Genomic DNA, 25,882 nt, shown 5'->3' with positions numbered 1-25,882 from the left:
CCACATCATGTTTGGTTTGGTTTTTTCAAGAACCCATGCAAACTACACAAGATATTAGTTCTGTTCTGGGCAGCTCCAGAGGTCCTGCCTTTCTATATAGAACTGCTCTTTGAATTATTCAAAGGCAGGAAGAAAAAGTGTGATAGTTCAAACTAGAAATGTTATTACAGGCATATCTGTAAAAGGAATGAAAGACATTTTTTCAGACTGTAAGAGAGGCTTAATAAATGCAATTCTCAGCAGTGCTAGTCAGGAAAGATAGTTTTAACATTTGGTCCAGCAAGTGTAACTCATCTAGAGCTCCAGAGCATACTGCACAGAATAAGAATGATACATTTAGGATCAAATTAGGGCTTTAGAGTTACAGCTGCTAGGAGCCCAGCAATTTGGGAATGCAAGAAGAGGGGAAGGAAGTAAGATATATGATTTAAATAAAAAGAAAAGAGAATACAATTTGTGTGGAAAGCCACCAGGCTATTAATCATATTGTCCTTTTTAAAGCAAGACATAAACCTGAACAAAATTCCAGTACAATTAGGTCCATAAAATACTGGTTTTGATGAAGAGTTTATTACATAAATGAATATCAGTATGTTGACTGTACCTTTGTGAGTCACAAAAATGCAAACTATTAATAGAAAAATGCATGGATATTAACAGAGTGGCTTCATGACAGCTATATTTTTGAAGCTGTTAAAAAAAAGGAATTATAGTTGTAGATAATTTTAGTGCCCTAGATGCATGCAATTTAGTAACAAAGCAAATGTTTCCTCTGAAATGCTGCCAGCAATTAGAAATTCCCAGTTTCTTGCCAAGCATTAAAACCTGCAGCCTTTGAGTGGAGTCTCTTCTCCTCCTACACTTCTAATTTCAGTCAAGACTATAGAGTTGACCCTTTAATTTTTTTTTCTTTAACAGTTTTTGGGGAAACTGGGGGGGGGGAAATTTTAGGTTATTACCTATATCTATACTTTTAGAAGCGTATGCCTTTTTTTAGCTGTCTGGCTACTTCTACTGGTCAGTGAATCCTGATACACCTTTTTCTGTTTGACTAAAAGGCCAGATAGCATGTATTGATTTTCCGAACCGAACGTGATCAAATCACCCTTAACTTTTCCCTGGGTAAATGGAACAGATACTGCTCATTAATTTTAAGGTTCATCTTCAGTCTTCTAATTTCTCCCATAGTGTGATTATCAATTCCTCTTTGTTTTACAAATATTAATACAAGGCTTAGCTTTTCATCAGTCTTGCAAGAGCACTTTGTATAGGGAAAATTATAAAATAACTCCATTTCTGTCTGGCATTCCTCAGTCTCTACACCCAACAAATGCAACAAGATCTATGTGTTTATTCTCAAAAGTCCTGGGTTTTAGCTGAAATGTAAATGAGCATTTTCCACACTCCCAGGCAAAATCTATCCCTAGGTGCAAGGTTGGCCGGAGATGCCAAAGACAGATTTGACAGGCAGTGTTGTCAGACAGTAAGATGGATAGGGGAGCACCAAAAACTGACAGTACTTTAGGTCTGGGATACCCCAAAGCCTATGGCCACTTCTCTACACACATCTGGCTACAAACCATTAGGCACTATGGCTGTTCTTAAGCCTGAGAGCAGCAGCCACCTTATGTATTTGGTGTGTTTTGTATCTCCAGATGATTTGTGTTACCATAGGACCTTCCATGTAAATACCTGCAGAAACTTGGACTGGGTAAATTGATCAGCTAATGAAAACCACATTTGCATGTCCTTGATGTGATAGCACAAATCAGGGCAATAGGTGTTGTTTAGCTTATTCTATGATCTGAGTAGGGAGATCACAGATTAGGTTTGGACCTGGGTTTTTATGATTGATTGATTCCAATAAAGATAAGCCTTGGATAGAAAAATTATCTGACACTGGCAGTCAAAAAAGAAATACCTGAAAATTCAGAGACAAAGAAGAAGAATCCAGAGGGAAAAAAAACCATCAAAAGCAAACACACAAACACAAAAGCACCCCCAAAACCACAGCAAAAAAACCCCAAAACAAATAAACATCAGAAGAATAAGGCAAAAAACAACAACAGGTTAGTTACTTGTTGCCAGAATAGAGAATCACTACAGATGACTAGTTTTCCCAAAGGCAAAGAGAAACTGAAGCCCACTATTACTGTACCACTCATCCTAGGCATAAAAAATGTACCATGACAAGGGATGGAAAGGATTTACTCCAATGTTATGGAATTACCAGTGTTTTTTATGTCTTTGCACTCCCTACATTTCAAATACTTTAAGCTCCTGGACCACCACACTGTTTAGGCTCAGTCTGGTGAATCATTCTCAAGTTACAAGTAGACTCCTTACCCAGAAGATTTAAGAAAATAATAAAAAATCTTTTAATTGGAAAAGCTTCTCAGGAAGCGTAGAGATCAAAAAGTTTTCCAAGTCTTTCTACAAGACCCTGCAAGCCTTGTTCCAGAGCAATTTGTCAGTACTGAACACTGTAGATGTGAGGTGAGGATAGCCCTGTGACCAGACTGAACTCCTTGTTGTGAGCTGGTGTTCAGCAAGAAGCAGGTGGTTAAGACTTAGGAACAGAGGATCAGATAAGAGTATCTGAGTCTGCCAGCTCCAAATGTTTGCTGATGATGACAGTAAAAAAATGGCAGAAACATCCTGAAGTTTCTTCCTTTCATAAAAATATCCTACCTGAACAGGCTTTGGACATTTGTTTCAGAAGGTTCTAGAAATATCAGCTGCCTGTGGATTTTGTCTTTAGACAATGTTTAAATTGTCTTTAGACAATTTTGTCTTCAGCAATGAGGATTTTGTCTTTAGAAACTGTCACACATTTATTCACATATTATACAACACCCAAAGTAAAGACCTCCTGGAAAAGTTCCTGTGGAATCATAATACTTTTATTATTTTAATTATTTTTATTATTTTGACAGAATTTCTTTTGTTTGATGTGGCTCATACCAATAACCCATCAGCTTTTAAATAAGGCCTCTCTCATAGGGAATGTTTCCTTATTGTTTGGGCAAGGTAGCTGCCTCTCTTCTATCCATAAAAATTTGCAGCAACTTCTAAACCTAAAGTGAGAGATGGGACAGGGTACAGTAACTATGTGCTAGGTAAATATATATGCTCATTATTTTTTAGATGAGAATGATAACCCCAGAAATCTGTAACTGTAAAACTGTAAAAAAAAAAAAAAAAAAAAAAAAAAAGCAGAAGAAGCATTAATGTTTGAGACAGAATTAAGAAAAATTAGGAACAAGTGAGTTTCACTGCCCACAGCAAATTGTGTCTGTAAATAAAATCTTTGTTCAGACACCATGTGGATCCCCTGGAGCGCAACAATATACTTCATGTAAAGGATCTCAAGGTATTTCCGGGCTATCTTTGCCTTTATTCTTGCTCCTTTGGCAGTTTGATGAAAGGATTGGATGAAAATTTCCCCTAAAGACAACGGCAAGATTAATATACCCCCTTCCTCAGTACAGGATGAAGAGCTCTAGAAAAGGAAAGCATTAATATTATGTCTTGTCTTCCACTGTGTTGAGTTTCCAGAAGACCTCTTAGATAAACTCCCCCTTCAGAGATAGAGAAGACTTAAGAACTTTTCCCATCACAAAAGTTCCAAAATCAAGCAGGCCATTACGCTTCAGATCCAGACACTAAGTGGATCAGAATTGGGTAAGGCCATAGCGTTTCCAGTACTGTTATGTGCCTTTTCATACTCAGTAATGTGAGCTATATGTACTTTAATTTTGTTGTTGTTGTTGTTTAAGGAAGTAAGCTGCTGCCCAGAGACTAAATCCTAGTGCTACAGCCTCCAAAGGATCTCTGCTTTAGGGATCTCTCTGCTCTATTTGAGTTCAATATATCTTATGGATCAGTTCAGCCTTCCTATTGATACTTTTTTCAAGCTGAAAATTTTCTGTATGTTTTGAGAAGTTTAAGAACAGTACCACGGTAAAGAGTTTATGCTGTGGCTGAGGCTGAAGGTCTCCTTTGTGGTGGAAGCCAGCGGATGTTGCCAGCCGCACTGAGAAGGCAGCGGCTTATACCATCCCCAAAACCAGTTCAAGAGCCAAGCTGGCAGAGGGGTAATGGGTGAGAGCTTCAGTAGCCTGGTCTTGCCTCTTGAGGAGGGCTGGTGCAAGGTCAAACTGGAAATGGAGATCTGCTTCTCATCAGGGAACAAGGACCAAAGGCAGCTGACAGGAACTACCATCAACAAGTGGGAGTCTGAGGAGCTGGTCAGCTGGAGAGTAGCTGCACAGCAGGCATAAACACATTCCTTGTTCCAAGGGCAGCCACATCCAAGCAACTCCAAAGGCTTGTTCATTAGGTAGACTTATGAACATCAGCTGAGACGGATTTGTTCCAAATGAGTGGATTGAGTCCACTTGATTAATGAACTGAAAAGGACCATGAGGCTGATCTGTTGACTTATTAGAGCAAAATACCAGTTCTATTCTCTTTTAAAAAACAGTAACATAGACAAATGAATTTGAGCATTGTAATAAAAAATCCTTAGCTTCTTGATTTTTGATACGAAAATACAATTTTACCATGGTGCTGGTGTACTCTGAGATGTTCTTTGGGATGTTTCATTAGTTCAGTAACCTAATGTAACGTTGCTTCTCTTGATGTCTTGACCTTCATGGCACACTACCTCACAAAGTACATCTGACTGCAAAAGACACCTCTCATTAGATTTTCAGCCAGGCTTTCCACCTGTATAACTGATGAGAGTGGTCTCTCTGTGCTCCTTGGTAAGTGTGCAGATGAGCTTTTATCACATGACCTGGCAAATGTGTTGGATGCAGACATGTCAGAGTCCCTGGGCAAAATGTGACAACTCACCACTTGACTTCACCTTGATCTCTTCTCCAGTCAGGCCATACGGTGGGCTTGCTTCTTACAGTTCATCTTTCGTCTTCTTTGGTACTGGATTAGATTAGGGTAGATTCATGACCATAAAAATGCAAGCAACTTTCTCAGACTTAATGTAAAAAATGTAACAGTAACTCTAATTCTAAAATTTCTCTTTAAACTTAAAGAAGAATGAATATTCAATCAATCAATAAAGGAAATACATGCTTCATACTATGGGTGGAGAAGATGAGCCAATCCATATTTGTATGTTTCTTAAGTTTCTGTCTCATAAAGCCTGCTAGAATTTTGCATGTAGTATCATTATTTGCCTTCTGTAGAGTATATATCCTCTCTTTTAATTTTTTTTTTTTTTTTTTTTTTTTTTTTTTTTTTTTACTGCAGAAACTGGAAAGGAAAAAATATGTAAAATACACAAAATGTATTTAGCTTTAGGCTTAGTTAATTGATTGAACCACTAAGGTTGTCTGTGGTCTGGGCAACAGTCAGGACATACTGCTTGCATAATAAATATTACTCTGACATAATAATTTCTGAGAATGTTGGTTTACTGACAGCACTCTAGAAAAACCTTTCTGTAATTATTTTCCAATTAGAGCACATGAGGTACTCTTAGTTTAATAATAATAAAAATAGTTACATCATACTGTAACATCTTTTAATAAATATTTTTATCAAATTCATAGGCAATTTTCCCATTTTAAGAATGGTTTTTTAAATGGACAAACTGAGCTTGTTAAAAAGAAGTGAAGCAGGTTTTTAAATGTGCCTTTGTTTTTTCTTTTTGTGAAAGCTTGTAACTTTAATTGTTTAGACTCGTGCATGTGAAAAAATAATGACAGGCTTTTTACTTGCAAACAGGCATAATTTTTAGCAGTGATGTATAGTTTATACTGATATGACTCACACAGTCTCCATTTTCTGTTTGAGGGACTGAAAAACCCCCACTCACTGCACCAAAGCCACAACCTACATATTTTTCTCAGTCATTTAGAAAAGGAACATAGGGTGCTAGAAACACACTTCTGCTTGATGGACAGCAGCATGCCAGTTTAGAGCTCACTCTAGGGACAAATAAAATTAGAAACTATAAAAGTGGAAAACAGCATCTCTATATACCTGTCTTTATGTACCAGGGAGGAGATGTGTGTTCTTAGGAATACATGTCCAAAACCTCTAATAAATTCAGGGATGCTAAAGGAAAGAAAACATCATGGGTAATGTGTAATTACACAAGTATATGGTGGATATTGTATTGCCCATTTGACTCTTACTGGTGGGTTTTCCCCATCTATTTTTCCATCTATTTTTCTGTCACAAGAACTGATCACCCAAAGGTTTCTAATCATAATCCTGAAAAATGTGCAACACTTTTCAAATTGTGCAATGTAATTAACTTAGCAAAGAAGGTAACAGCTGCTGGTAAGCACTAAGATACATTAAATAAGGTAAAAAATATACTTTCTCATGGTGTTTGATAGGTTCTTTTTTTATCAAAATCTGAGCTGCTAGTGTCCTTCACCAGAAAGTACCAAGTACAGAAATATTTCAGACTTACAAAATATGATCTCCTGTATTGCACTCTATGTCTTTGTTGTGTATTTTCACGAACTTTGTTAGTTAGCTTAGTGGCTGTACCTTACACTTAGTAAAAGATGCAGGGAACTTACAGTAGGAATGAACAGACAAAACATCTCTGCCCTAAAGCAGTTGAGAGAACAGCAAAGGTGGGTAAATAACAAACAAAGTGGCAACTGTAATGGCTCTTAAATGCTACTAAATCTGAATTATTTAAATGATGGGAACTCAGGAAACAGGTGTTTATATTTCAAGTGGACTAGCTGTTTGATAGTGAGTAATTCTGGAATGGCCAGTGAGAAACAAGAATGCATATTAAGACAAACCTGTCAGGCAAACAGCTGATCAAACAAAGAGATTTTTCAAAGGAGATGTCATTGTCAAGAGCAATCCAACATGAAGTTGATCCATGAGAAGAGCAGTGATTAAGGGACCCAAGGTAATGGATTTTTTTTTTTATTTTTCTTCAAACATTCATGATACTTCCACACGTCTCAAGGATAAAAGAAACAGAAAAGGTTTGTTTACAAAACATCTATCAGTTTTATATTAAGTTTCATGATGTTGCAAATTACTTATCATTGCCATTTTAACCTTTTAGCCATTCTACTGACCTCCACCTTTAAAATATTCTCCCAATAATGTTTGATACTCTAAATACATGTTAAAACTATTTTTACTTTGCTGAAGTTGAAATAGTCTGAACAGTTGGGGCTGTTCAGATTGTATATTTGTAGTAGTTATTTGCCTCCAGTCTCAGTATCACTTGTCATACTCAGAGAAAACATTCTTATGACAGAAATTGCAGAAAGAAGACAAATATTTCATTTTCAGACCCAATTTCAATGTGAGGACCACCTCAAATGCCTAAACTGCAGTGGACTTTCCTATCACGGTACAGATTATACTATTCTGACTTTTGGGGGCGTTTCTTGTTTTGTTGTTGTATTTTGTTTATTTGGGTTTTGTTGTTTTGGTTTCTGTTTGTTTTGGCTGGGTTTTTTTGGTTGTTCTTGTTGTGGTGGTGGGTGTTTTTTAAAATAATGGGTATGTTTCAGAAGCACATAATGTTTAAAGGCTTCTCATCTACTCTCCGTGCACGCTTCTCTTCTGCCTGGAGTTTCATAAGGATGTATCATCAGAACGTGGTGATATCTCTTTGCCCCCAGAAGAGAGACTTCCAGCCTCTCGCAAGCTCCAGACGAGCTGCAAGCACACACAAACACAAACACAAACATACACACACACACACAGACATACACGCAAACACACAAGCAGAAATGCAAACACAAACGCACACAAACACACGCACACAAACACAAACAGACGCTTTGCATTCTTAGAGCACTTCCTTTTACACGGGCCGTCTGTCAGCGGGAAAACAACTCTTATTTCCACCGTATTTTCTGTTAACGAGAACTTATTGTTGCCTTCCACCTTGGGGCGGGGGGTGCGGGATCACTTTCCCCGTTTCCATTCCCCGGGCAGTGGCTGAGGGCTGAGGGCCCGGCGGGGCCACCCTTTCCGGGGGGCGGGGCGCGGCCGGTGCCGGTTCCGGCGGGGCGGGAGCGGCTGCGGGGCCGCGCAGGAGCCGGGCGGGTGCCCGGGCAGTGCTGGGTTCGGCACTGGCGCTGCCGGCCGTGCCCGGAGCCCCGCCGGCATGAGCGGCGAGCGGCGGCGGCCGGGCCGAGCCCCGCGCCCACCCCTCGGGCCGGGCTCGGCGGCCCCCGCCGGGGCTCGGCGGGGCGGGCCGGCTTCGCGGTGCCGGGCGGGACGGAGCGCGGCGGAAAGGTGAGGCCTCCCCGGGCTGCGCACGGGTGGCCGTGCCCTGCGCCGAGCCTGGGCCGGCCTTCCCCGAGGAGCGGGGACGGGAGAGATCGGGACGTGGAGTGCGACTGTGCTTCCAAAGCAGCGCGGTCAGCGGTGTCTGAGGAGGGGATTCTGCCCCTCTGGTGCGCTCTGGTGAGACCCCAGCTGCAGTGCTGTATCCAGCTCTGGAGCCACAGCATGGGAAGGACAGGGAGCTGTAGGAACGAGTCCCCAGTAGGGCCAAGTTGTTGAGGAGGGATGGAGCTCCTCTTCTATGAGGAAATGCTGAGACAATTGGGGCTGTTCAGATTGGAAAAATGAAGGGTTTGGAGTGATCTAGTTGTGGCCTTCCAGTACCTGAAGGGAGCCTCCAAGAAAAATGAGGAGGAACTTTTTACAAGGGCAGGTAGTGACAGGACAAGGGGGAAGGATTCCAGCTGAAAAAGAGTAGCTTTGGATCAGATATTAGGAAGAAATTCTGTACTGTGAGAGTGGTGAGGCGCTGGAACAAGGTTGCCGGAGAAGTTGTGAATTCCCATCCTGGGAAGTGTTCAAGGCCAGGCTGGATGGGGTTCTGAGCAGCCTGGTCTAGTGGAAGGTATCCATGCCCACAGCAGGGGGCTTGGAATTCGGTGGCCTTTCAAGTCCCTTTCAGCCGCCTCTGTGGTTCTGTGAACTCTGGTCCTGAGCTCCGTGCTATGGGACAGCTTGGTACGTGTCAGGGCTCAGGTGCCAAGGGGCTGTAATGCTAGTAAGTAAAGATATTTTTCAGGTGGGAGGCTTTAACCTACACATAGAAATGCATTGTGCAGCTTTAAGGTTTATAGAGTGGATATTAAGTTTGTGAGCTCTGAGGTGACCAGCCTGGGTAGCCACCAATTGTCCAGAACATTAATGTGACAACTGCCAAGCAACCCATAACTTTTGGGCAGGATTATCTGTCAATTTAAGATAAATATACCTGAAAATTTACTGTATGGGCACATCCTAAACTTTTGGGGAGCTTGCTAGAATGAGTTGTAGGCATCCTGCCTTGATACCTTGATCATATTGGAATATACAAATATTGGAAATTTTTGTACTAAGCAATGATCCTGGTGGAGTGGATGTTTCAGAGAGCACCAGGTGAGTTTGTACAAACTGTTTTCTTGCAAGACTGAAACTTGTTTCCTTAAAATTTCTGTTAATTCTCGGGGTTTTAGGTGATAATGCACACCAAGGATAGCAGGTGTTTATTCAGGATACTAATTCTTGTGCAGGTTGTGTTTGAGGAACTGGCACAGCTTAGCCTTCGTAAAAAATGATGGTCATGAGAGTGAGTTAGAAAATAGCTTGGATGCTGTCTTATTTTACCAAACTGTTCTGGATTTTATTCCTGGTTTTGAATAATTTATATACCCCCTGAATTCTCAAAATATAATGTAACTCTTAAAATATTGTAACTTTCCTGAAACACATGATTTTTTTCTGGGAGAGAAACTCTTCATATATCTTTTCATTCTTCAAAGTCAGGATAATCTTCAAGGGTGGATGACAGAACCAACTGGCCTTTCTGCAGGTGCAGAAGAGAAAAAAGAGAGTGTTCCCACACAGCTGATGAAGCATAAAAATGAAGTTGGTGTTGCTTCTGAGGAACTTGGCTCAGCAAATGCACCTGCAGACCAGACAGAGCAAACTACGTCAGAAATAAGACAAGACTGTGTATACAGAAGTAGTGGGAGACCTGAGAAGACAGATATGATTAAATCTCTTGTGATGGATCAGGATGCATCCAGAAACTGTGAACTGTATGTACCTTGGTCTAGTAATCGTTCAGTAGTGGAGTCATCTGAGGAGAGGTAAGGATTAATTTTTTAAAATATACTAACAATTTTCCTATAGAAAGGGAGGGTACTTTCAGTTCATGAAGGTAAATTTATGATTTTTTTCCTTGGTATCTTTGGTTCAGGAAAATCCCATTAACTAGTTCAATAATTTAAGTATTTGCATGAAACTTCTTGCTCTATCATTTTCTTTTGTGCATGCATGTTTTCATTTAATCATTCTTTTCCACTCTTACTTTATTTTCACTATATTTTCCAAATATTTATCTAGACATTAATGGAGAAAGGCATGAGTTCCCACATTATTGTTTCCACAGATTTATTTAACAATTGCTATACTACAACAGTGTTATGACACACTTTCATCTCTGGAATGAGAGTGCCTGTGCAGATGGATTGCACCTCTTGCCTACCTGGGTTTCAAAACAACTCTCTTGAAATGCAGTACCTTGTTTACGCTGGATGTTAATCTGTCATGTTCTCAGTCTGTGCTGCCTCTGTTTTGTCAGAGGCATTATTCATATGTTTTGTCAACTCCCAGAAAGAAGATGGTTTCATAATATCTGCAGAAGGGACATGACAGTGCTTCCTTTACACCAAACTTCCTCTTTCTTGAGTAATCTCACTGCTTTGGTCAGTTAAACACTTCTTTCTGCATCTTATGCTGAGTTTATTCAAGGCTGTATGGCAAAAGAACAATTTCCCTGTCCTGACACAATTTCTCTCCCCATGGGATCCCTTGTAGCAGCAGGTTTCTTCATGGTCAGAGGGGGAGGTTGGTGCTTTATATTTTAGATACATGGCTTATACAGAAGATAAGCTAGAGATTGCTGCTGTCACATACCAGGCTGTGTGTTTTTTTAAATAATGTTTTCAAGGTTATTAAGTATTCGTTCAAGTCTTCAGAAACCTTAATGGACTTTAAACTCTGCTGAGAAATTAGGCTTTGTCCAGCATCATAGTGTAACATGAATATGGACTTGAAACAAATATTTCTATGATGTTTCTTCTCACCAGATAGTACTGTGTTTGATACCTACTATATCTACTGTTTCTCTTTTAATTAATGATTATTTAGTGTTACTAAAAATGAGATTTCGTGCAGCTACTTGAGCACTTGAGTAAAAACTTAACTAGTTTTATATAGCAGCCCAGTAGATGAGTTTCCTGGTATTAACCTAGCTCTTTATACTATAGATTTTTTGTTCTCAAGGGAGATATACACAGATGGTTTGAGTAAGCTGGTTTGGACATAAAGAAGAAGAAATACAGAGCCATCATTTAGTGGTTTGTCCTTTCAAGTTTAATGAAAGTAATCCAGTTACCATCTGGCTACATTAAACTCTTTCTCACAGTCTTCCTAATTGCTTGTCCTGTCTTAGTGATGTAAGATGTGCCTTGATTTCCTCCTAGTCTTTTGGAGGCAGGCTGAGATTTGGGGTGTTCTTGAGGAGTAGATTAGAAGCTACTGATAGTAGTGGGCAGTAAGCAATAACCTTGCAGCCTTTTTCTGTTTATGTACTTTCTTTGTAAAACAGACTTCTAATGTAAACCTCTTTAGTGCTATGTCTAAATGATACTAATATGGCTGGTAACACTTTTTTTTTAAAGTATTTTAATTGTGAAGCTGTGATTATTTTTTAGAAGTTTACTTGCTAGATGTAATTATATGACAAATGCCTCTCAGGAATGGAATGTGAAATTTGCAGTCAGTTTTTTGAACATTGTATGGACCTTCATTTTCAGCAGTAATGTTCCCATCCAAGCTGCAGATGCTGGTCTATGCACTATTCTTGTAGGGCATCATTTCCCCTCTCATGGTCATAACTTGACTTCAGAATGTTGTATGTATGCTCAGGTGCAGGTTCTTGACAGTGTACCTTGGCCAAAAAGCCCACATTATTTGAGGAAGAAATGTTTCTCTGGTTTTCAGCTGGTCTGTAAGCTGCAGTTTGGATCATGGTGGAACTTCTCCTTAGATTTAGTAACATTCAAACTAAATGCAGGTAGTTTGCCACTTGTCATTGTATTCTGTCATGTGTTCTGCTTATCACGAGGCAGGTTGGTCAGTCCCAGTGGTGTGTAGATACAAAGCCCCCTTGGGCAGTGTGTTCTTAGCTGCATTATTCATATGTGCAGCAAATAGACATGTTGGCTTCTTTCTTTTGCAGATTTAAACTGTAAAATGTAGAAATACTGTAGAAGGGACTGTAGTATTCATTCAACCACAGAAGAGAAATTCAGGCAATAATTTATTACCAGCCTGGTGACAGATACTGGAGGGGAGCAGTTGAGAGGGTTTTCTAAACTTTTCTCTATTTTTGAGAGCTAATGTTGCTATGAAAATGGGTAAGATGGAACGCAAATTGAGTTGAAAATAAAGGTAGAAAGACTTAAATACTTTCATGAGTTGTAAAAAGGGGAAAAGGTTGAAAAAGAGAGTAAGATTTGTGCTGTTACTTGAGGTATGTGTTGATTTTTATTGCAGTGAGGAGGACATGTATCGTGATGAAGAAGAAATAGAGAGAGAGAAGATACTACTTAGTGAAACAAACTCATCAGGTACAATCAAACTTTGTGTGAAGTTTCAAATACAGTATTGCAACTCACTGTAGCACTGATGTGTGATGTCCTAATACTCTTTCTTCCAGGGACTCCTATGCACAGATGTCCGTGTTCAATAGCAGTTACTTGTGACGTTGTACAGTTTGATTCAAAAAAAGATCAATTCTCTGGAAAATTAATTGCTCTCAATATATCATTCCCTTTGTTTCTGTAGTTACTTTATGAGTGAATGAGAATTCTTTGGAAAGCAGTCACATAGTCTATGTTATGAGTGTTGTGCTTGAAAATTGCTCAGTCATCATAGCAGCATCTGTTGCTGGCATGCCTTGATACCCTCAGTACTACCTGGTTTTGGGATGAAGGCTGTTGAGATTCTGAGGCAAAACTGCATCTCTTCCTTCTGGTATTGTTACTGACTTACTGAGAAAGATCTTTCTCCCTTATAGTTTAGCTTCTATATGAAGAAGAGAAACTTGTCAGTGTTTTTCTGCTTGCTAAGAAAATGAAGAGTACTTGAGTAATTTCTCCTCTTTGCCAATTAATTTTTGCAGAAGAGAGGAGCAGAGTGTTCCCTGTCTTGTTGAACTACATCGTAACTTCAGGTGTAATTTTCAGAACAAGCTGATTTTATCCCCTCCCACAGCAATAATTACTTAGTAGCTACAGGTTGTGCTGCCAGTTTCATTTGGCGCTGAAGTTAATTTAAAGTGATAGTGTATTTAGAAATTTGATGTGCTTTGTACCTTCTGTTTTCTTTATAATGTTCTGTTGCATGTAACATGTTGCACGTTCTATTTTGACAGATTATAAATTAAGTGTTTCACCTGAAATGGACATCATGGAGTATTGCAGGAAGGAATGGAGAGGAAATACACCAGCAGCAAAAAGGATGAGAAAGGTAGCAGTTCTATTTTTGTTGAATTTCATTAGGTTCTTGGTTTTTGTCTGCTTCATTATTTCCTATGCAGTCAGTCTTTTAAGACAGGAAATGCAATAGCAGTGTTTTATATTGTGAGGTCTTATGAGTGGTTTACAACTGGCAGATGCTTTTCTTTGTTCTCATTGCAAATGTGTTTTTAGCAAAGCTACATGCTGATAATTTAGGGGTTTGATTAATACTGTCCTTTGTTATTGTTTTCAATTGAAGTTTTATATTTTGTTTATGGACATAAATTGCTAATTTTGTGGACTGTTGAAGTGCAGAGAAGATTACCACATCTTTGGCTGGAAGGCAGGTAACTGAAAGTGGCGAATTGCATGGGTTTTTAAACATTTTTCCTGAGGTTTTTACCAGTTTTTGGACTAATTTTTTAAATATTAATCTTGACCTAGAATGGTAGAAAATAAAGTTGTTTTGTTGCTTGAGAAATTTACTACTATGTGTGTGTAAACATAAAGATACCTTACAAAAGTCAAAACCTCCCCATGCCTCCCTGTGGAGAGATTACTGTGAGAAGTATGGACACACAGGACATGGGCCCTTGCCAGGGTAGCTGAGCTGCAGAAGCTGCATTTCAACATCGAGGCTTCTGCTACAACTGTGAGTGTGGGAACAGCAGGGAGGGAACAAATGTGCTGAGGCAAGTGTCAGGATATTTCAGTGTAAACACAAACTTGCCCTGAGGCAGAAGCAAACTACATGTGCCATGTTTTGGGTAAGTAGCATCAAATAGTGTTCAAATTTCTTTTAAGCATGATGTGTAGTCTTGTGCGTGTGTATGTTGGATATTTTTGGAAATCTAGGTGAGTTAGCTACCCGTGTTTCAATGATGTTTATGTTCTTCAGTTTCTTATTTGTTTTTCAACAGAATTAAGTTTTTTGGGTTTATTTTTCAGAGTATAATTTGTGACCTAAAAGTATTTGAACTTCCAAAAGGGGTAGTGGGTCAAGCTTTTTTTTTTTAAATAGCATTAGTATTTGGGTGATAATATTCCAATACCTCTTAGGTTAACAGTGTGTGACCTTAAAAGGTTTTATTAATGATTTCATGTCCTTTGGATTTTGTGTTTTTCTAGGGATATGAAGCAGTTGCTCAGAAGTTTGCATCTATAAGGAGAATACGAGGTGATAACTATTGTGCTTTTAGAGCAACTCTTTTCCAGGCATTAAGCCAAGCTACCCAGTTACCAAGGTGGCTGCAGAGTGAGGATTTTACTATGGTATGTGTCACACTGATCTGAGAATAGACTAATATTGGGTCTAACCTATTTGATCATTTTATGATCTCATTTCTCTGTTATATAATGTATATGCTCACTTGTCAATATCCCCTGAACTGAGAAGTTGTAATGTTCAAGATGGTTGTTTGTGCACAGTGATTCTTTCAACTTGGAATTGAGTCCAGGTGCCCTTGGTTTCCAGTTTATAATGGATATAAATTTGACTGTAGTGCTTAATGGAATGTCACTTGTCTGTCTTAATTCTGCTCTCTTGGTTTCTTCTTACTGCCTATAATGTGGCAGAAAGAGATTTTCCACAAGACATTTGGTAATAACAAAAAATACAGACAATTTATTCTAACATTTGCAAAACCCCCAGCTTTTCAAAATTATATCTATTTTTGTGTGCCATATATGGTTTCTCTAGAAAGTGGAATAGCAAATTGGATGCTGTAGGCTTTGCAGAATGTGTGTAATTACCTGTGTCTTAAATGTTGCTTAAAATAAGTGTAAGAGCAACTCCAACCTGACATGAAGAACAGTTTTTCTGGAGCACTGATGTATGAGGAGAGCAAGGTATTCCCCTACAAGCAGAAGAAGAATATTCCAGAAATTTTCTTGTGTCAACAAAGTCCATTTGGTGGTATTGGTGAATATGGAAAAACATATTAAGTAAGAAGCTGCCTATACAAAAGTGAGCCATTTGAAAGAGTAAGGTTCCAGTTGTCAGGGTGCTGCTGGAAATGTAAATGGTGAATGTCTGATGCACACCCTGTCTGTAGGGTAGCAGTCCAAGTAGAATCACACTGTCCTTACTACCTTTTTGCATCACTTTAGAGGACAACTGAAAAGTTCTTATTCTGGCCACTGTAATTTTTAAGCAAACATCTTGTGATTATATTTTTGTAATTACTGATGAAAACAGTTCTGTGAGGTGTTTTACAGCAAGTACATTGCTAAATGGTGTCCTTTTTGTAATAAAACACATTCTTTCAGCTCTCAACCATTTCCACATTATCAGACTAAAGAACATAGTTTCCCAATCATCCTTTAAAGAGGAAACTTTTTAAAAATTATGTACTTTGAAGTTTTTAGTAATGTTCATCTCTCTTTTTTTTTTTGCTGATTCATAGAGGAAAATGTCATATGATAATGAACATTTTTTTGAAAAGGGTGTAAAACTACAAAACAAACTGAAATGATAAATTGTTAGGCATCAAAGCAGAAGACATGTAAGAGAAATGTGTATACTGACAGCTGGCAGTACAAATACAACATTTTTTTTCTTGTTTTTAATCTAAAATGGTGATTACATGCACATTTGTAGTTGTAGAAGTTACTGGCATATAATCTTTGATTGTTTAGCTCGGCCAGGCTGGGGTGGGAGAAGATCTCTGCCTCTCTGAACACAGACTTGGTTGCCACTAAGGAGAACACATTACTAATTTGGAGTCCTAATAAAGTGAAAATGGGCTGGTGGTGGCTGATGGCATAAGTGCTGCTCTAGCCAAGATTTACTCCATTGTAAGACCCAAGTTGCTCTTCCAGTTTTAGCAGTAAAATGGATTAATAGATGAAGGTACAAAACTGGACATGCAACTGCCAGAGTGTCCTTCAAGGGAGGTGTAAAAGCTCAGAACTGAACACGTGTAGCACATGAGCAGTAAAAGAGGCAGTTCTGAGGCTAAAACATGACCTGATGCATCAGCAAATTCCCAAGTTGTTTTTTTCTTTAATAAAAAACCTGTCCTAGAGTGTTTGGATTGTGGTCCTTGAAACAGATTTTTTTTTGTGTTCTGGACAAAGTAGTTTGCAGTCCACCAAGACTTCAGGATTATATGATGAATGTAATTTTCTCTTCTGTTGGTTCAGGAACACTTTCAAACAAAGTCACTGTCATCTATCTGCTGTTGGAGGAGTGTTTTAATCAAAAAAAACCCAAAAACCTCAAAACAAAATAACAAACAAAAAAGAAGGCATGAGTAACTTGGTGGATAATTTTTTTCAGTGCTTATGTGTTAGATCTGGAAGTAGTAATAGACCAGTATTCTTACTGTTACCCAGCAAATATAAATAGCTACTTGTGCTTGGGTATGGTCCTCTTACTATGATATCTGTTCAGAAGGATATATGAGGTATTGTTTTAAGGTGAAAACTGTTAATAAAAATAAAATATGCAGGTTGGTGGCTTTTCCTTTCCAGACTTTTAGCTTAAGCTGCCTTTTCTTCTCTCAACTTCCAGCTTCCTGAAAACTTGCTGAGCAAGTATGACTGGATCAAGCAGTGGCAGCTCAGAAAGAAACCTGGCAAGAGGATGGGAGAAATAAGGGATGAAATAAAAGAGTATTTAGTACTTCTAAGGCAAAAGGTTGGAAAAGTATTTGTATATTCTTTTGTCACTTGCAAATAAGAAAAGTGAACAAGATTTTTGAATGTGGAGAATTTAACATAAGGATGCTTTCAGTAGTGAAAGTCACTTTTCTGTATGTATATTGCAAAAAAGTCAAGTAAAGAATGTCTGTTCAGATACATGAGAAGCATCTGGTCTTTTACTACTTGCAGTAGCCTGATGCTGGAATTAACTTGCAAGCAGCTCTGCAGAAAACTATTAATTAGACAGATTTCAATGTAAAAATTAATATAACAGAGTAGCTTTCTGCCTCTGTGTTTTCTTGTATTTTATTTGAAGGAATGATGTAAACTGCAGACAAATCCTTTTGCTATCTGGACAAGATTAAGGAAAGAAAAACACAACAGCTCTGAAGTAATTTCAAAGGAGTAGTTTTTGTTCCTTTTTTATACATTTATTTCAGGTCATAGGAACAGGATTGTGCCCTTAAATATTCATACTATATTACCTGGCCCCATGCTTTCTCCCTCTTGGAACTCTGGAACCTATTAAAAAACACTTAAGTTGTTCCTGTCTTACTGTGACTGCAAATTCTCTTTATAAAGGCTTTAAAGATGTATTTGGAATACTGCATTTTTGCAGTTTGGGGGCTGGAATGAAATATGCATTTTGAGTAACAGAAATGTAAAGAATATGATGTATCTAGGCTTTATGTCACAGCAAACAAAAAAGTTATTTATTACCTTAGTGTGTATTGTCCCACCACAATATTTCTTCTGCTACCTTGCAGCAATTTTTAGCATCCCTTCCTTTTGCTTTGCTTATGGATCAATTTAAGCAAAATCAGGCTAAATCAGCCTGACTTTGACTGGGGTACAGTTGTGGAAATATTCAGATTGTTTTTAAAAAGGCACAAAGCCCTTCATAAGTTAAATTCTGAGTGCCTGTCTCAGCATCTGACATCTCACAAGTGATTTTTGCAGCTCTGGCAGGGTGATGGCTGTTGATTTGTGTTGTGTCTAATGGTTTGTTTTTTTTTTTAGTGGAAGAATATAAGTGAAATAAAGGGTCCTCTTGAGAAACAAGAAGCTTGTGATAAATTGTTTAAGAATGAAGAGGAGGAGTACAGTCTTTATGAAGCGCTCAAATTTTTGATGCTTAACACTGCCATTGAATTATACAATGCTGATAAAAGTGGAAAGAGAGTGCCTGTCTTCTCCTGGCTCCTGTTTGCACGGGATACATCCAGCAACCCTTGTCAGTTAATGCAGAATCACTTGAATCATATTGGACACAGTGGAGGCCTTGAACAAGTAAGGAGAGGCTGTTCTTTAAAGTGTTACTTTCCTGTTTTGGAGTTTTCAGTTTCAAATGGTTTAAGAGATTTCTCAGCTTTTGTTAGGCTGACTGAAGCATCTGGTCTTTTGTTAGGAGGAATATGTTAGAACTGCTTGCTTATAATGAGAGTCTGTAAAGGCCCTTCTCTGAAACACCACGTTTTGTCTGGTGGCTGGCAGGTAGCATTCTTTGGAAATAGGGTTTGCTATTAATAGAACACTTGTATGGATCTCTTTAGTTGTTAGCTTTCTAAAAAATACCACAATAAAAGCTAATACTCAAACTATGAAGACCATGTGTAGCACATACACAGGTGAATTCTAATAAGCTAATGGAAGTTACTGTTTTATACATGGCATAAATGGTATACATATTACAAAAAAAGCCCCAAACCAAAATGAGGAGTAGTTAATGAGCTGAATAGACTGAAAGATTTTGGAAACATCCATTAAAAAAAACCCATTGAATACATTACAAGTAGAACACTGCAATGAAGTTCACAACTTAATTGTAGATATTAGAAACATGGAAGTATTATGTTTTGGTTTTGTTTCTTATCTTAAAAATCTGACAACTGCAGTATAGATAAGACAGTTTGCTGTTTCTATGAAAATAGGTGATTAATTGGTGACTTTTTTGCTGCTCAGTTTATGTCAAGAAGTTATGTTGCCAGTTTTTTGTGCTGACTATATTTTTATTTCAGTAAGATTCTTTGTAAATTGTAATGTAGAACAGGATGCTCTTGTCACTGTAGCAGATGAAGTAGAAGCTTTTCACAGCTTCTTTTTCTGAATTTCTTCTCCCATCAACAGGCTCTGTAAGGGCTTTCCATTTACTTTTATTTGGCTGGAAAGTTCAGAGTACCCTGTAAGAGTGAAAGGATCATTGTCTGAAACCTGCACTTGTATGGTTTTAAGTGACTTAACAGGATGAACACTGATGCAAGAGAATGTCTTTCCTACCTGCTTGCAGCAATAGGACACTCTGTGTAAAGCAGTTTTTCTTTAGGGTTATTTTACTAGTATGCCATTGTGGATTTGAGGACTTAGTTGTTAAATGCATGGTGTCATAGAGGGGGGATGATGGAGATGAGAGAATGAATGAGAGATGCTCATGTATAGGACTTCTCATGTCACAATTTTTGTCTTTGAAAAACGACATCTGATAGGTATTAGTTTAATATTTTTATGAGGAAAATCTTGTAGAAGGCATGTTGAATTTTACACCAGTATTTGCTGTTTCCAATGTAGGTGGAGATGTTTCTCCTTGCTTATGCTCTGCAGTACACCATCCAAGTGTACAGACTCTATAAGCACAGCACTGATGAGTTCATCACACTTTACCCCAATGACCCGGAGGAGGACTGGCCTGTGGTGACTCTCATAACTGAAGATGACAGACACTATAATATTCCAGTCAGAATGTGCCAAGAGACAGTGCTGTGAACAAGTGATTGTTTGGCAGACAAACTTGTGCTGCTTATGGAGGTTTCCCATGCTGTTTTGAAACAGGACAAAATCCATGTGATTAAATCAACAATTTGAAATCTGTTTTGGAAGTTGACATCTGAAATAAAGTGTCAAATAGGTAATATCTTAAATAGTAAAGGTTTGGCAAGCATGGCTTTCTTTTCCATCAAAAGAAATGGATGCTTCTGCAGTCCTTTTTTTTTTGAAGGACTTACTCTGGATAGAATTGCCAAAATGATAGATTTATTAATTTTATTTCTTTTAGTGAGGCTCTGTGGTAAGACATGAGCTAACTTTTTGCTCCCCAAAGTAATGACAATTGAAATTTCTGGGAAAGTAAGGTGGCAGTGTCTTGGCAGATCTTTTTAAAAGTGCTTAGAAGCCATTTATACAAAATTGGGTCTCGGGAAGTAATACAATTCTTTTGCAGTTGGAATTTAATGCCTGCCATGATTTATGCTATAAGAGAGATGTTACTTAAGTTTTCTAATGCTTTGGGTTGTTTCTCCTACATACATGTCTCTTATTTAGAAGCCAGTTGTCTGTTACACTGAAAATGAGCTGCTCTTCGCCTTTCAACTCATGGAGAGGAACATAGCAAATGTGATAAGGGAGTATACGAGTTGTTTGATAGTCAGTCATGAAGTCAAAGAGTACACAGAATTCCCACTTCAATTATGACAGGTGATAGAGGGTAGCCACATGCCAGTTCACTTCCATGTCTGTTCATGTTATTGTTCCTGTACTGTCAATCCTCTCAGGCAGCTGCTCTAGACAACATGAGGATTTTAATTTGTCCAGGGAGTTCAGTAGTTGGAAATAAACTTTTGGTGCAGCTTACTCCTCCCAAGAGTGGAGATATCAGAGGTTCTGTTTCTGCTTAGTTATTCATTATGCTTTAAAACTGAAAGAATACAGAATGTATCAGATGCTGGAAGTGCTGACAAATCTTTTAAAAATAATTAAATAATGAAGCATTCAGCTTTTAAGTTCATGTAGAATTTTGTCCTACAGGTGACTTTGGAACAAGAGAGTGAAAGCTGATTTAACCAAAATCAGCTGGTCATACACAGGTCACTTAGAAGGCCTTCATTTGTAAATGGGGTAAGGTTATAAAAACTTTTTATTTGAATATTTTGGAGAAAGTGGCGTGCAAAATTCTTCTCTTCTAGTTGACATTTGTTAACTATTATTGTGGAAGGTAATATATACAATGAACATGTGTTCTAAAAGTTCTGTTCTCTTCTAAGATGTGTTTTAAACACATTAATGAGGCCTATCATGTACTGTGTTATATATGTCATGTTTTCGTTGCCTTCTAAATCAATTAGTTTGTTACTGAAAATTTCTGGGAGCTACAAGGGAATAAAAAACTTTTCAAATTCATCTGGCAGCATTTTGTTTCTTGTTTTATGGCCTATACTTTAAATTTTTAATGTTTCAGTTTTTGTAATCCACTTTGTTGAAGTTAGTTTGTTCATGAATGCTGTGAAGTACAGTAACCTGTGTAAAAGAAGTAATTATTGTCTGCTTGCACACAGGCAGCAAAACCAAGTAATTCCCTGAATTGATGTTATCCAAGAAAAGCTAAAGAGGAGGAAAAATAAATTAACTTCTGCAATTCATAACTCTGATAGAAAAGTTGTAGTTATGATTTAATTAACTGAAATTATTGAATTGTCATATATTCTTGAGATTTAACACCTCTTCAAAAAGATATTTTCACACATGTAGAGCATGGTTATGAATGTATGACAAAAACCTCTAAAGCAGAGGCTTTTTAGGGGCTGAGTTCGTAGCCATTATTAGGGCTGGAAACAATTCACATAATTGGCTTGTATCTTGAACTGGAAAGGTGGGACTGGGCACAAGGTGCTTAAGTCATATGTGGTTTTTGCTAAAAATTTCTCCTGTCTACACCAAGCTTTTATTTTGCCTTTATTCTGTTTCCTAGTAAGTTATAAAGTGTGCCTGATGCTGCAGCAGACAGTCTCTCCAAGCTGAGGCTGGGTGAGGCTCGGAGAAGCCTCAGGATGGTGTCCTGTGGGAGCTCCCCAAGACCTGGTGTGTTTGGTTCAGGACTGTGCCTTTATTCAGACAGCTGAGGCCAAGCTCGGCCATCTCTTGCAAAGTGCGTTTCTGTGTGACAGTGACAGCCCTCTCATCCAGAACTAGTGAAGGAGGCTGGAGAGCAGTGTGGAAGCTCCTGTCTCGCCTGGATGGCAGATGTGGTCAGGGAACCGTGTAGATGTGAAGGAAGTGGGGAGAGGGAGCTCTTGCACTGTGTATAGAGTGCAGGGCTCAACTTGGCATCTTGGTCCCTGGTGTATAAATAGTGTTGGTTGTGCAGCTCCTGCATCTTGTTTTCTTCTGGACAGAATTGCCATTTGTTTTCCCACTATGCTAGCTGGCAGGACAGGACCAAGAATGTCTGAAGGTGGCCAAATGTTCTTCATGAATGCTCCCTTTTTTGCTTAATGCTGGAAGATGACAGGAGCCGTGTTCTCAAGCTGGCTGCAATGAATATTTGTGCTATGACATTGACTAATGTGCTCCAAGCCAGACACATTCAAAGAATATGTCCATTTATGAATTTTTTGAGGAGAACTTCAGCCTCTCAGAAATGGAAATGTTATTAATTCCACAGAGCTGAAAGTGAAGCAGGAAGTTCAGCATGGTAGAAGCCTCCTAAAGAAGGCATCTCTTTAGTCCCCTTTTCCCAGAGCACTCATTTCTGCCTGGGTGCTGATGAAATTCTCTTATTGCTATTCATAATGCCAGTGTAAGTCATTGGGATGGCAAAACAGCCACCCTGAAATGTACTGAGCCATTGAAGAACTGGTCAGTACTGACTAAAGATTGGTTTATCAGGGATGTTGGCAGGATAATTTGGCATGCTGAGGAAGGAGGGGCACACTGAATGTGATCACCAGGTGTCTCCTCTAGGGGGCAGTTTGCCCAATTTGCCCCTTTTTGGAATTGTGGGGTTTGGGGTGGTGTTTTTAGACACCTGCCTGCAAGGTCTTTGACAGGATCCATTCCCTTTGGGCTGTTGCAGCAGTCAGTGCTGCAGGGGCTGTAGTAGGTGGCCTCTACATGTGCTCTTCAGTGTCAGGCTTTCAGTCTGAAAAACCCCAAACCTTTATTTTATTGAAATTATGGTTTTATAGAGGCTGAGCACAGTGGGTACTTTCCTCCCCTCCCATCTCTCTTACTTTTCTAGAATCAGATATTCTGCAACCGCTTGTGGCTTCCTGGGGTGGGACAGAATTCAGACACTGCCCTTGTTACGTAATCGAAGATGTATGGTGCCCTTCTGCCTCATACATCTTAGATTAAAAAAAAAAAAAAAAAGACAAAGAAAAGGGGAAAAAATAAGAAAAATGAAACAAGTGCCCTCCTTCTGAAACAGTCTTACGGTGTTTCACAGACCTTTCACTGGAGATGCTCACCTCCGGCCCGCAGCTGCCCCCGGCTCGCAGTGCTTTTGCAGGGGAGCCCAGGAGCGCCTCACCCGGTCCCGCACCACCGCACGGCGAGCCTACCCTCCCTTCCCGGTCTGTCACCAGGTGCCCCTGCAGGCCAGGGGACAGCCCAGCTGGTGGCACCCGCAGCCCTTCCTTGCTTTCCTTGCCGAGACACAGCCAGGGCTTCTGCTGGCTTGTCACTTCACCGTGGTGCTCCCGCAAATGCAGAGCGCGGTGCCGATACACCAACACCGACCGTGCTGAGGAAATACGGTATGGCCAAAATGCTTTGCCTTGTGACCTAGTGATCTACTGATCTTTGCCTTGTGATCCAGTGATCTCAAAAGACCCGGGTTTAGCAGCATCAGCCTGAGAGACTTGCATGGCAGGATATATAAGTCGAAGTTCTTAGTGCATAGATAGGTGAAAGACATTTTGAAGACGTGGAAGACTGTGAAATGAAGTGATAAGAAACTTGAGATTTTTCATGCCTTTACATTTTTAGCTTTTTGAATATCAAGTAGTTAATCTGTTTTACACCTAGAATAAGAATCTGCTAGTAGGAGTTGAAATTTGTAGCAAGCCCTCTCTTTGGCTGCTGAGTATCTGGCTTTTTTTAATGCATTCATCCAAACCTTCATGTGATGTTTTGAGGCATGTGAGTCTTCACAGTCAGAATCACTCTGTGACAGTGAATCCTGAGCAGTGGTTCTGGGATAACCTATTCCTGCTTCACGAACATGAGGCTTCATAGTGTCAAAAATGATGTATGGTGAGAAGTGGTGGGTTGGATTCTCACATTATCCAAGAGTGAATCAAATAACTTTTAAGATGTAGAAACCTGTTAGTTTCCAACTGCAGTTGAAGGTGCACAAAGCATAATTTATTTTTACTGTCCTTATTATAAAGGGAAAAAAAATTAGTTGTAGCTGAGATACAAAGATTTAAAGTACCTTGAATAACAGAATATTATTGCCTGTACTTCTGTTAATGAAATGATAATTATTTCTAGGTAAAAGACTCAGTGTAAAACTGAATAGGCTATATATTTAGAGATGGATCACTTGCTGAACTATTACTGTTGTCATTACTGTTTATGAGTGTCTTCTGCATCATAAGAATTTTTTTGGTTTTGTGTAAAGGGTAAGAGAAATAATAAATTACGTTGAGCAAGGAGGATGTACAGGATGGGACATAACCTTGCAAAATGTGTCCATTTCACTTAAACTCTTTCCAGGCCCTCTACTTTAATTTTTTTTTTCAGTATTACATAACATTTTGGCCTTTGTTTTGTACAGGAGACCTGGTATTTTGCTCAAGGAGTGGTTCTGCAGAGCTGAAAGTAAGAGCTTGGCTGAGACACTGCTTCTTGCCCCTCCTAGGCAGGTTCATCTCTTGCTGCCAAACTTCAGCTTCTGTGCCAGTGAACTGCATCATGAATGCACTTGCATTCTGGAGGATTGTGTTACTTTCAGGAAGCCAGCAAGCAGCAGTTTAGAGCAATTTCTGTTCTCTCACCTGAGCATGTTTTTTGAGTTCATATTCAAAAGGGAGACAGAAGAGCCAATAAAATTTCTTCTCAGGGGTCATTGTCGAGCTGCTTAGCTAATAGGGTTGAAAACATAGAGGAAACGGAGGGTTTACAACTAAACCAAATTTCAGTGAGTTCATAGTTTATTTCCCTTGTTTAAATAACATTTGCACAGTGGCAGGACAAGCTGTCTCCTGTGAGCCTCAGATTCTCATCTTCCATTCAGGCTCCCTAAGATCCTCCCCAGCAAACACCCACTTAGAGCATCACTGGCCTCCTGCACCTCCTGCAGATACTACCCCAGGGTAATATCACATGACTGTTGTGTACTAGCTTTTAGTACCTAATATTAACATTGCTTTTAGACAGCCAAGTTCTTCCTCAGAGTTCATTTATAGAGGAGCCCTCTTTAGAGCTCCCTTTGCTCAGATGTTCTGGATTTTGTCTCATCAAACATATATTGCAAACATAAAACCTCTTTTAATTACACAAAATAGTGCATTCTAGAAGGTATTAAAAAAAAAGGAAAATGAAAAATTAACTGGAGCAGTGCTTAGGGATGTTTAAAGCAAATCTGTGATAGCTTCAACAATCACCTTGTTTGTAAGGCATGAGGTATGAAAGGTCCAGGTATCAATATAATCCCAACACCCCATCCCATGGAAGCTCATTTGGGTGTGTCTGCCTTCCCAGAAATATGTAAAACAACAGCATGGAAAATTCAAAGGAAATAATGGTGTGAAGTTTCCTTTGAGGAGCTAGGAGAGAAGGTGTAAGATCTGCAGTTGGGAAGGCATCCTATTTCACTGTGGGGACTGTTATTATGGGTGGGGCTTGCCACCAAATCTCCATGTACTTTAAAGAAATGCTGCACTGGAGGATGTGGGAATTTACCACCTGTG

General features: G+C 39.1%; 1 protein-coding gene across 3 annotated transcripts; it reads left to right on the top strand.

Moving 5' to 3' along the window:
• Window positions 1–8,128: 8,128 nt before the first annotated feature.
• Window positions 8,129–21,368, top strand: OTULIN (OTU deubiquitinase with linear linkage specificity). Of its 3 annotated transcripts, none has more exons than XM_066559648.1 (8): window positions 8,129–8,259; window positions 9,786–10,115; window positions 12,589–12,662; window positions 13,469–13,563; window positions 14,682–14,825; window positions 17,068–17,193; window positions 18,219–18,488; window positions 19,764–21,368. In XM_066559648.1, exons 1-8 carry the CDS (start codon window positions 8,129–8,131, stop codon window positions 19,956–19,958), a joined length of 1,365 nt encoding a protein of 454 aa, XP_066415745.1. In that variant the 3' UTR covers window positions 19,959–21,368. The 3 variants fall into 3 exon arrangements, with proteins under 3 accessions (XP_066415745.1, XP_066415761.1, XP_066415753.1); XM_066559664.1 differs by having other exon boundaries at window positions 8,195–8,259; window positions 9,836–10,115; XM_066559656.1 differs by having other exon boundaries at window positions 8,247–8,259; window positions 9,790–10,115.
• The last annotated feature ends 4,514 nt before the right edge of the window (window positions 21,369–25,882 follow it).

The sequence above is a fragment of the Molothrus aeneus genome, chromosome 1 (genome assembly GCF_037042795.1).
Source record: "Molothrus aeneus isolate 106 chromosome 1, BPBGC_Maene_1.0, whole genome shotgun sequence".
Lineage (NCBI taxonomy): Eukaryota > Metazoa > Chordata > Aves > Passeriformes > Icteridae > Molothrus > Molothrus aeneus.
The sequence above is the reverse complement of the archived record's forward strand: the minus strand, read 5'-3'. Positions and strand labels throughout refer to the sequence as shown.

Excerpts from the sequence above, each read along its gene's own strand:
- OTULIN (XM_066559648.1), top strand. The coding sequence starts at position 8,129 with ATGAGCGGCGAGCGGCGGCGGCCGGGCCGAGCCCCGCGCCCACCCCTC. Across the intron at positions 12,663-13,468 it reads TAGTGAAACAAACTCATCAG|ATTATAAATTAAGTGTTTCA; the intron begins GTACAATCAAAC and ends CTATTTTGACAG. Across the intron at positions 14,826-17,067 it reads AGAGTGAGGATTTTACTATG|CTTCCTGAAAACTTGCTGAG; the intron begins GTATGTGTCACA and ends CTCAACTTCCAG.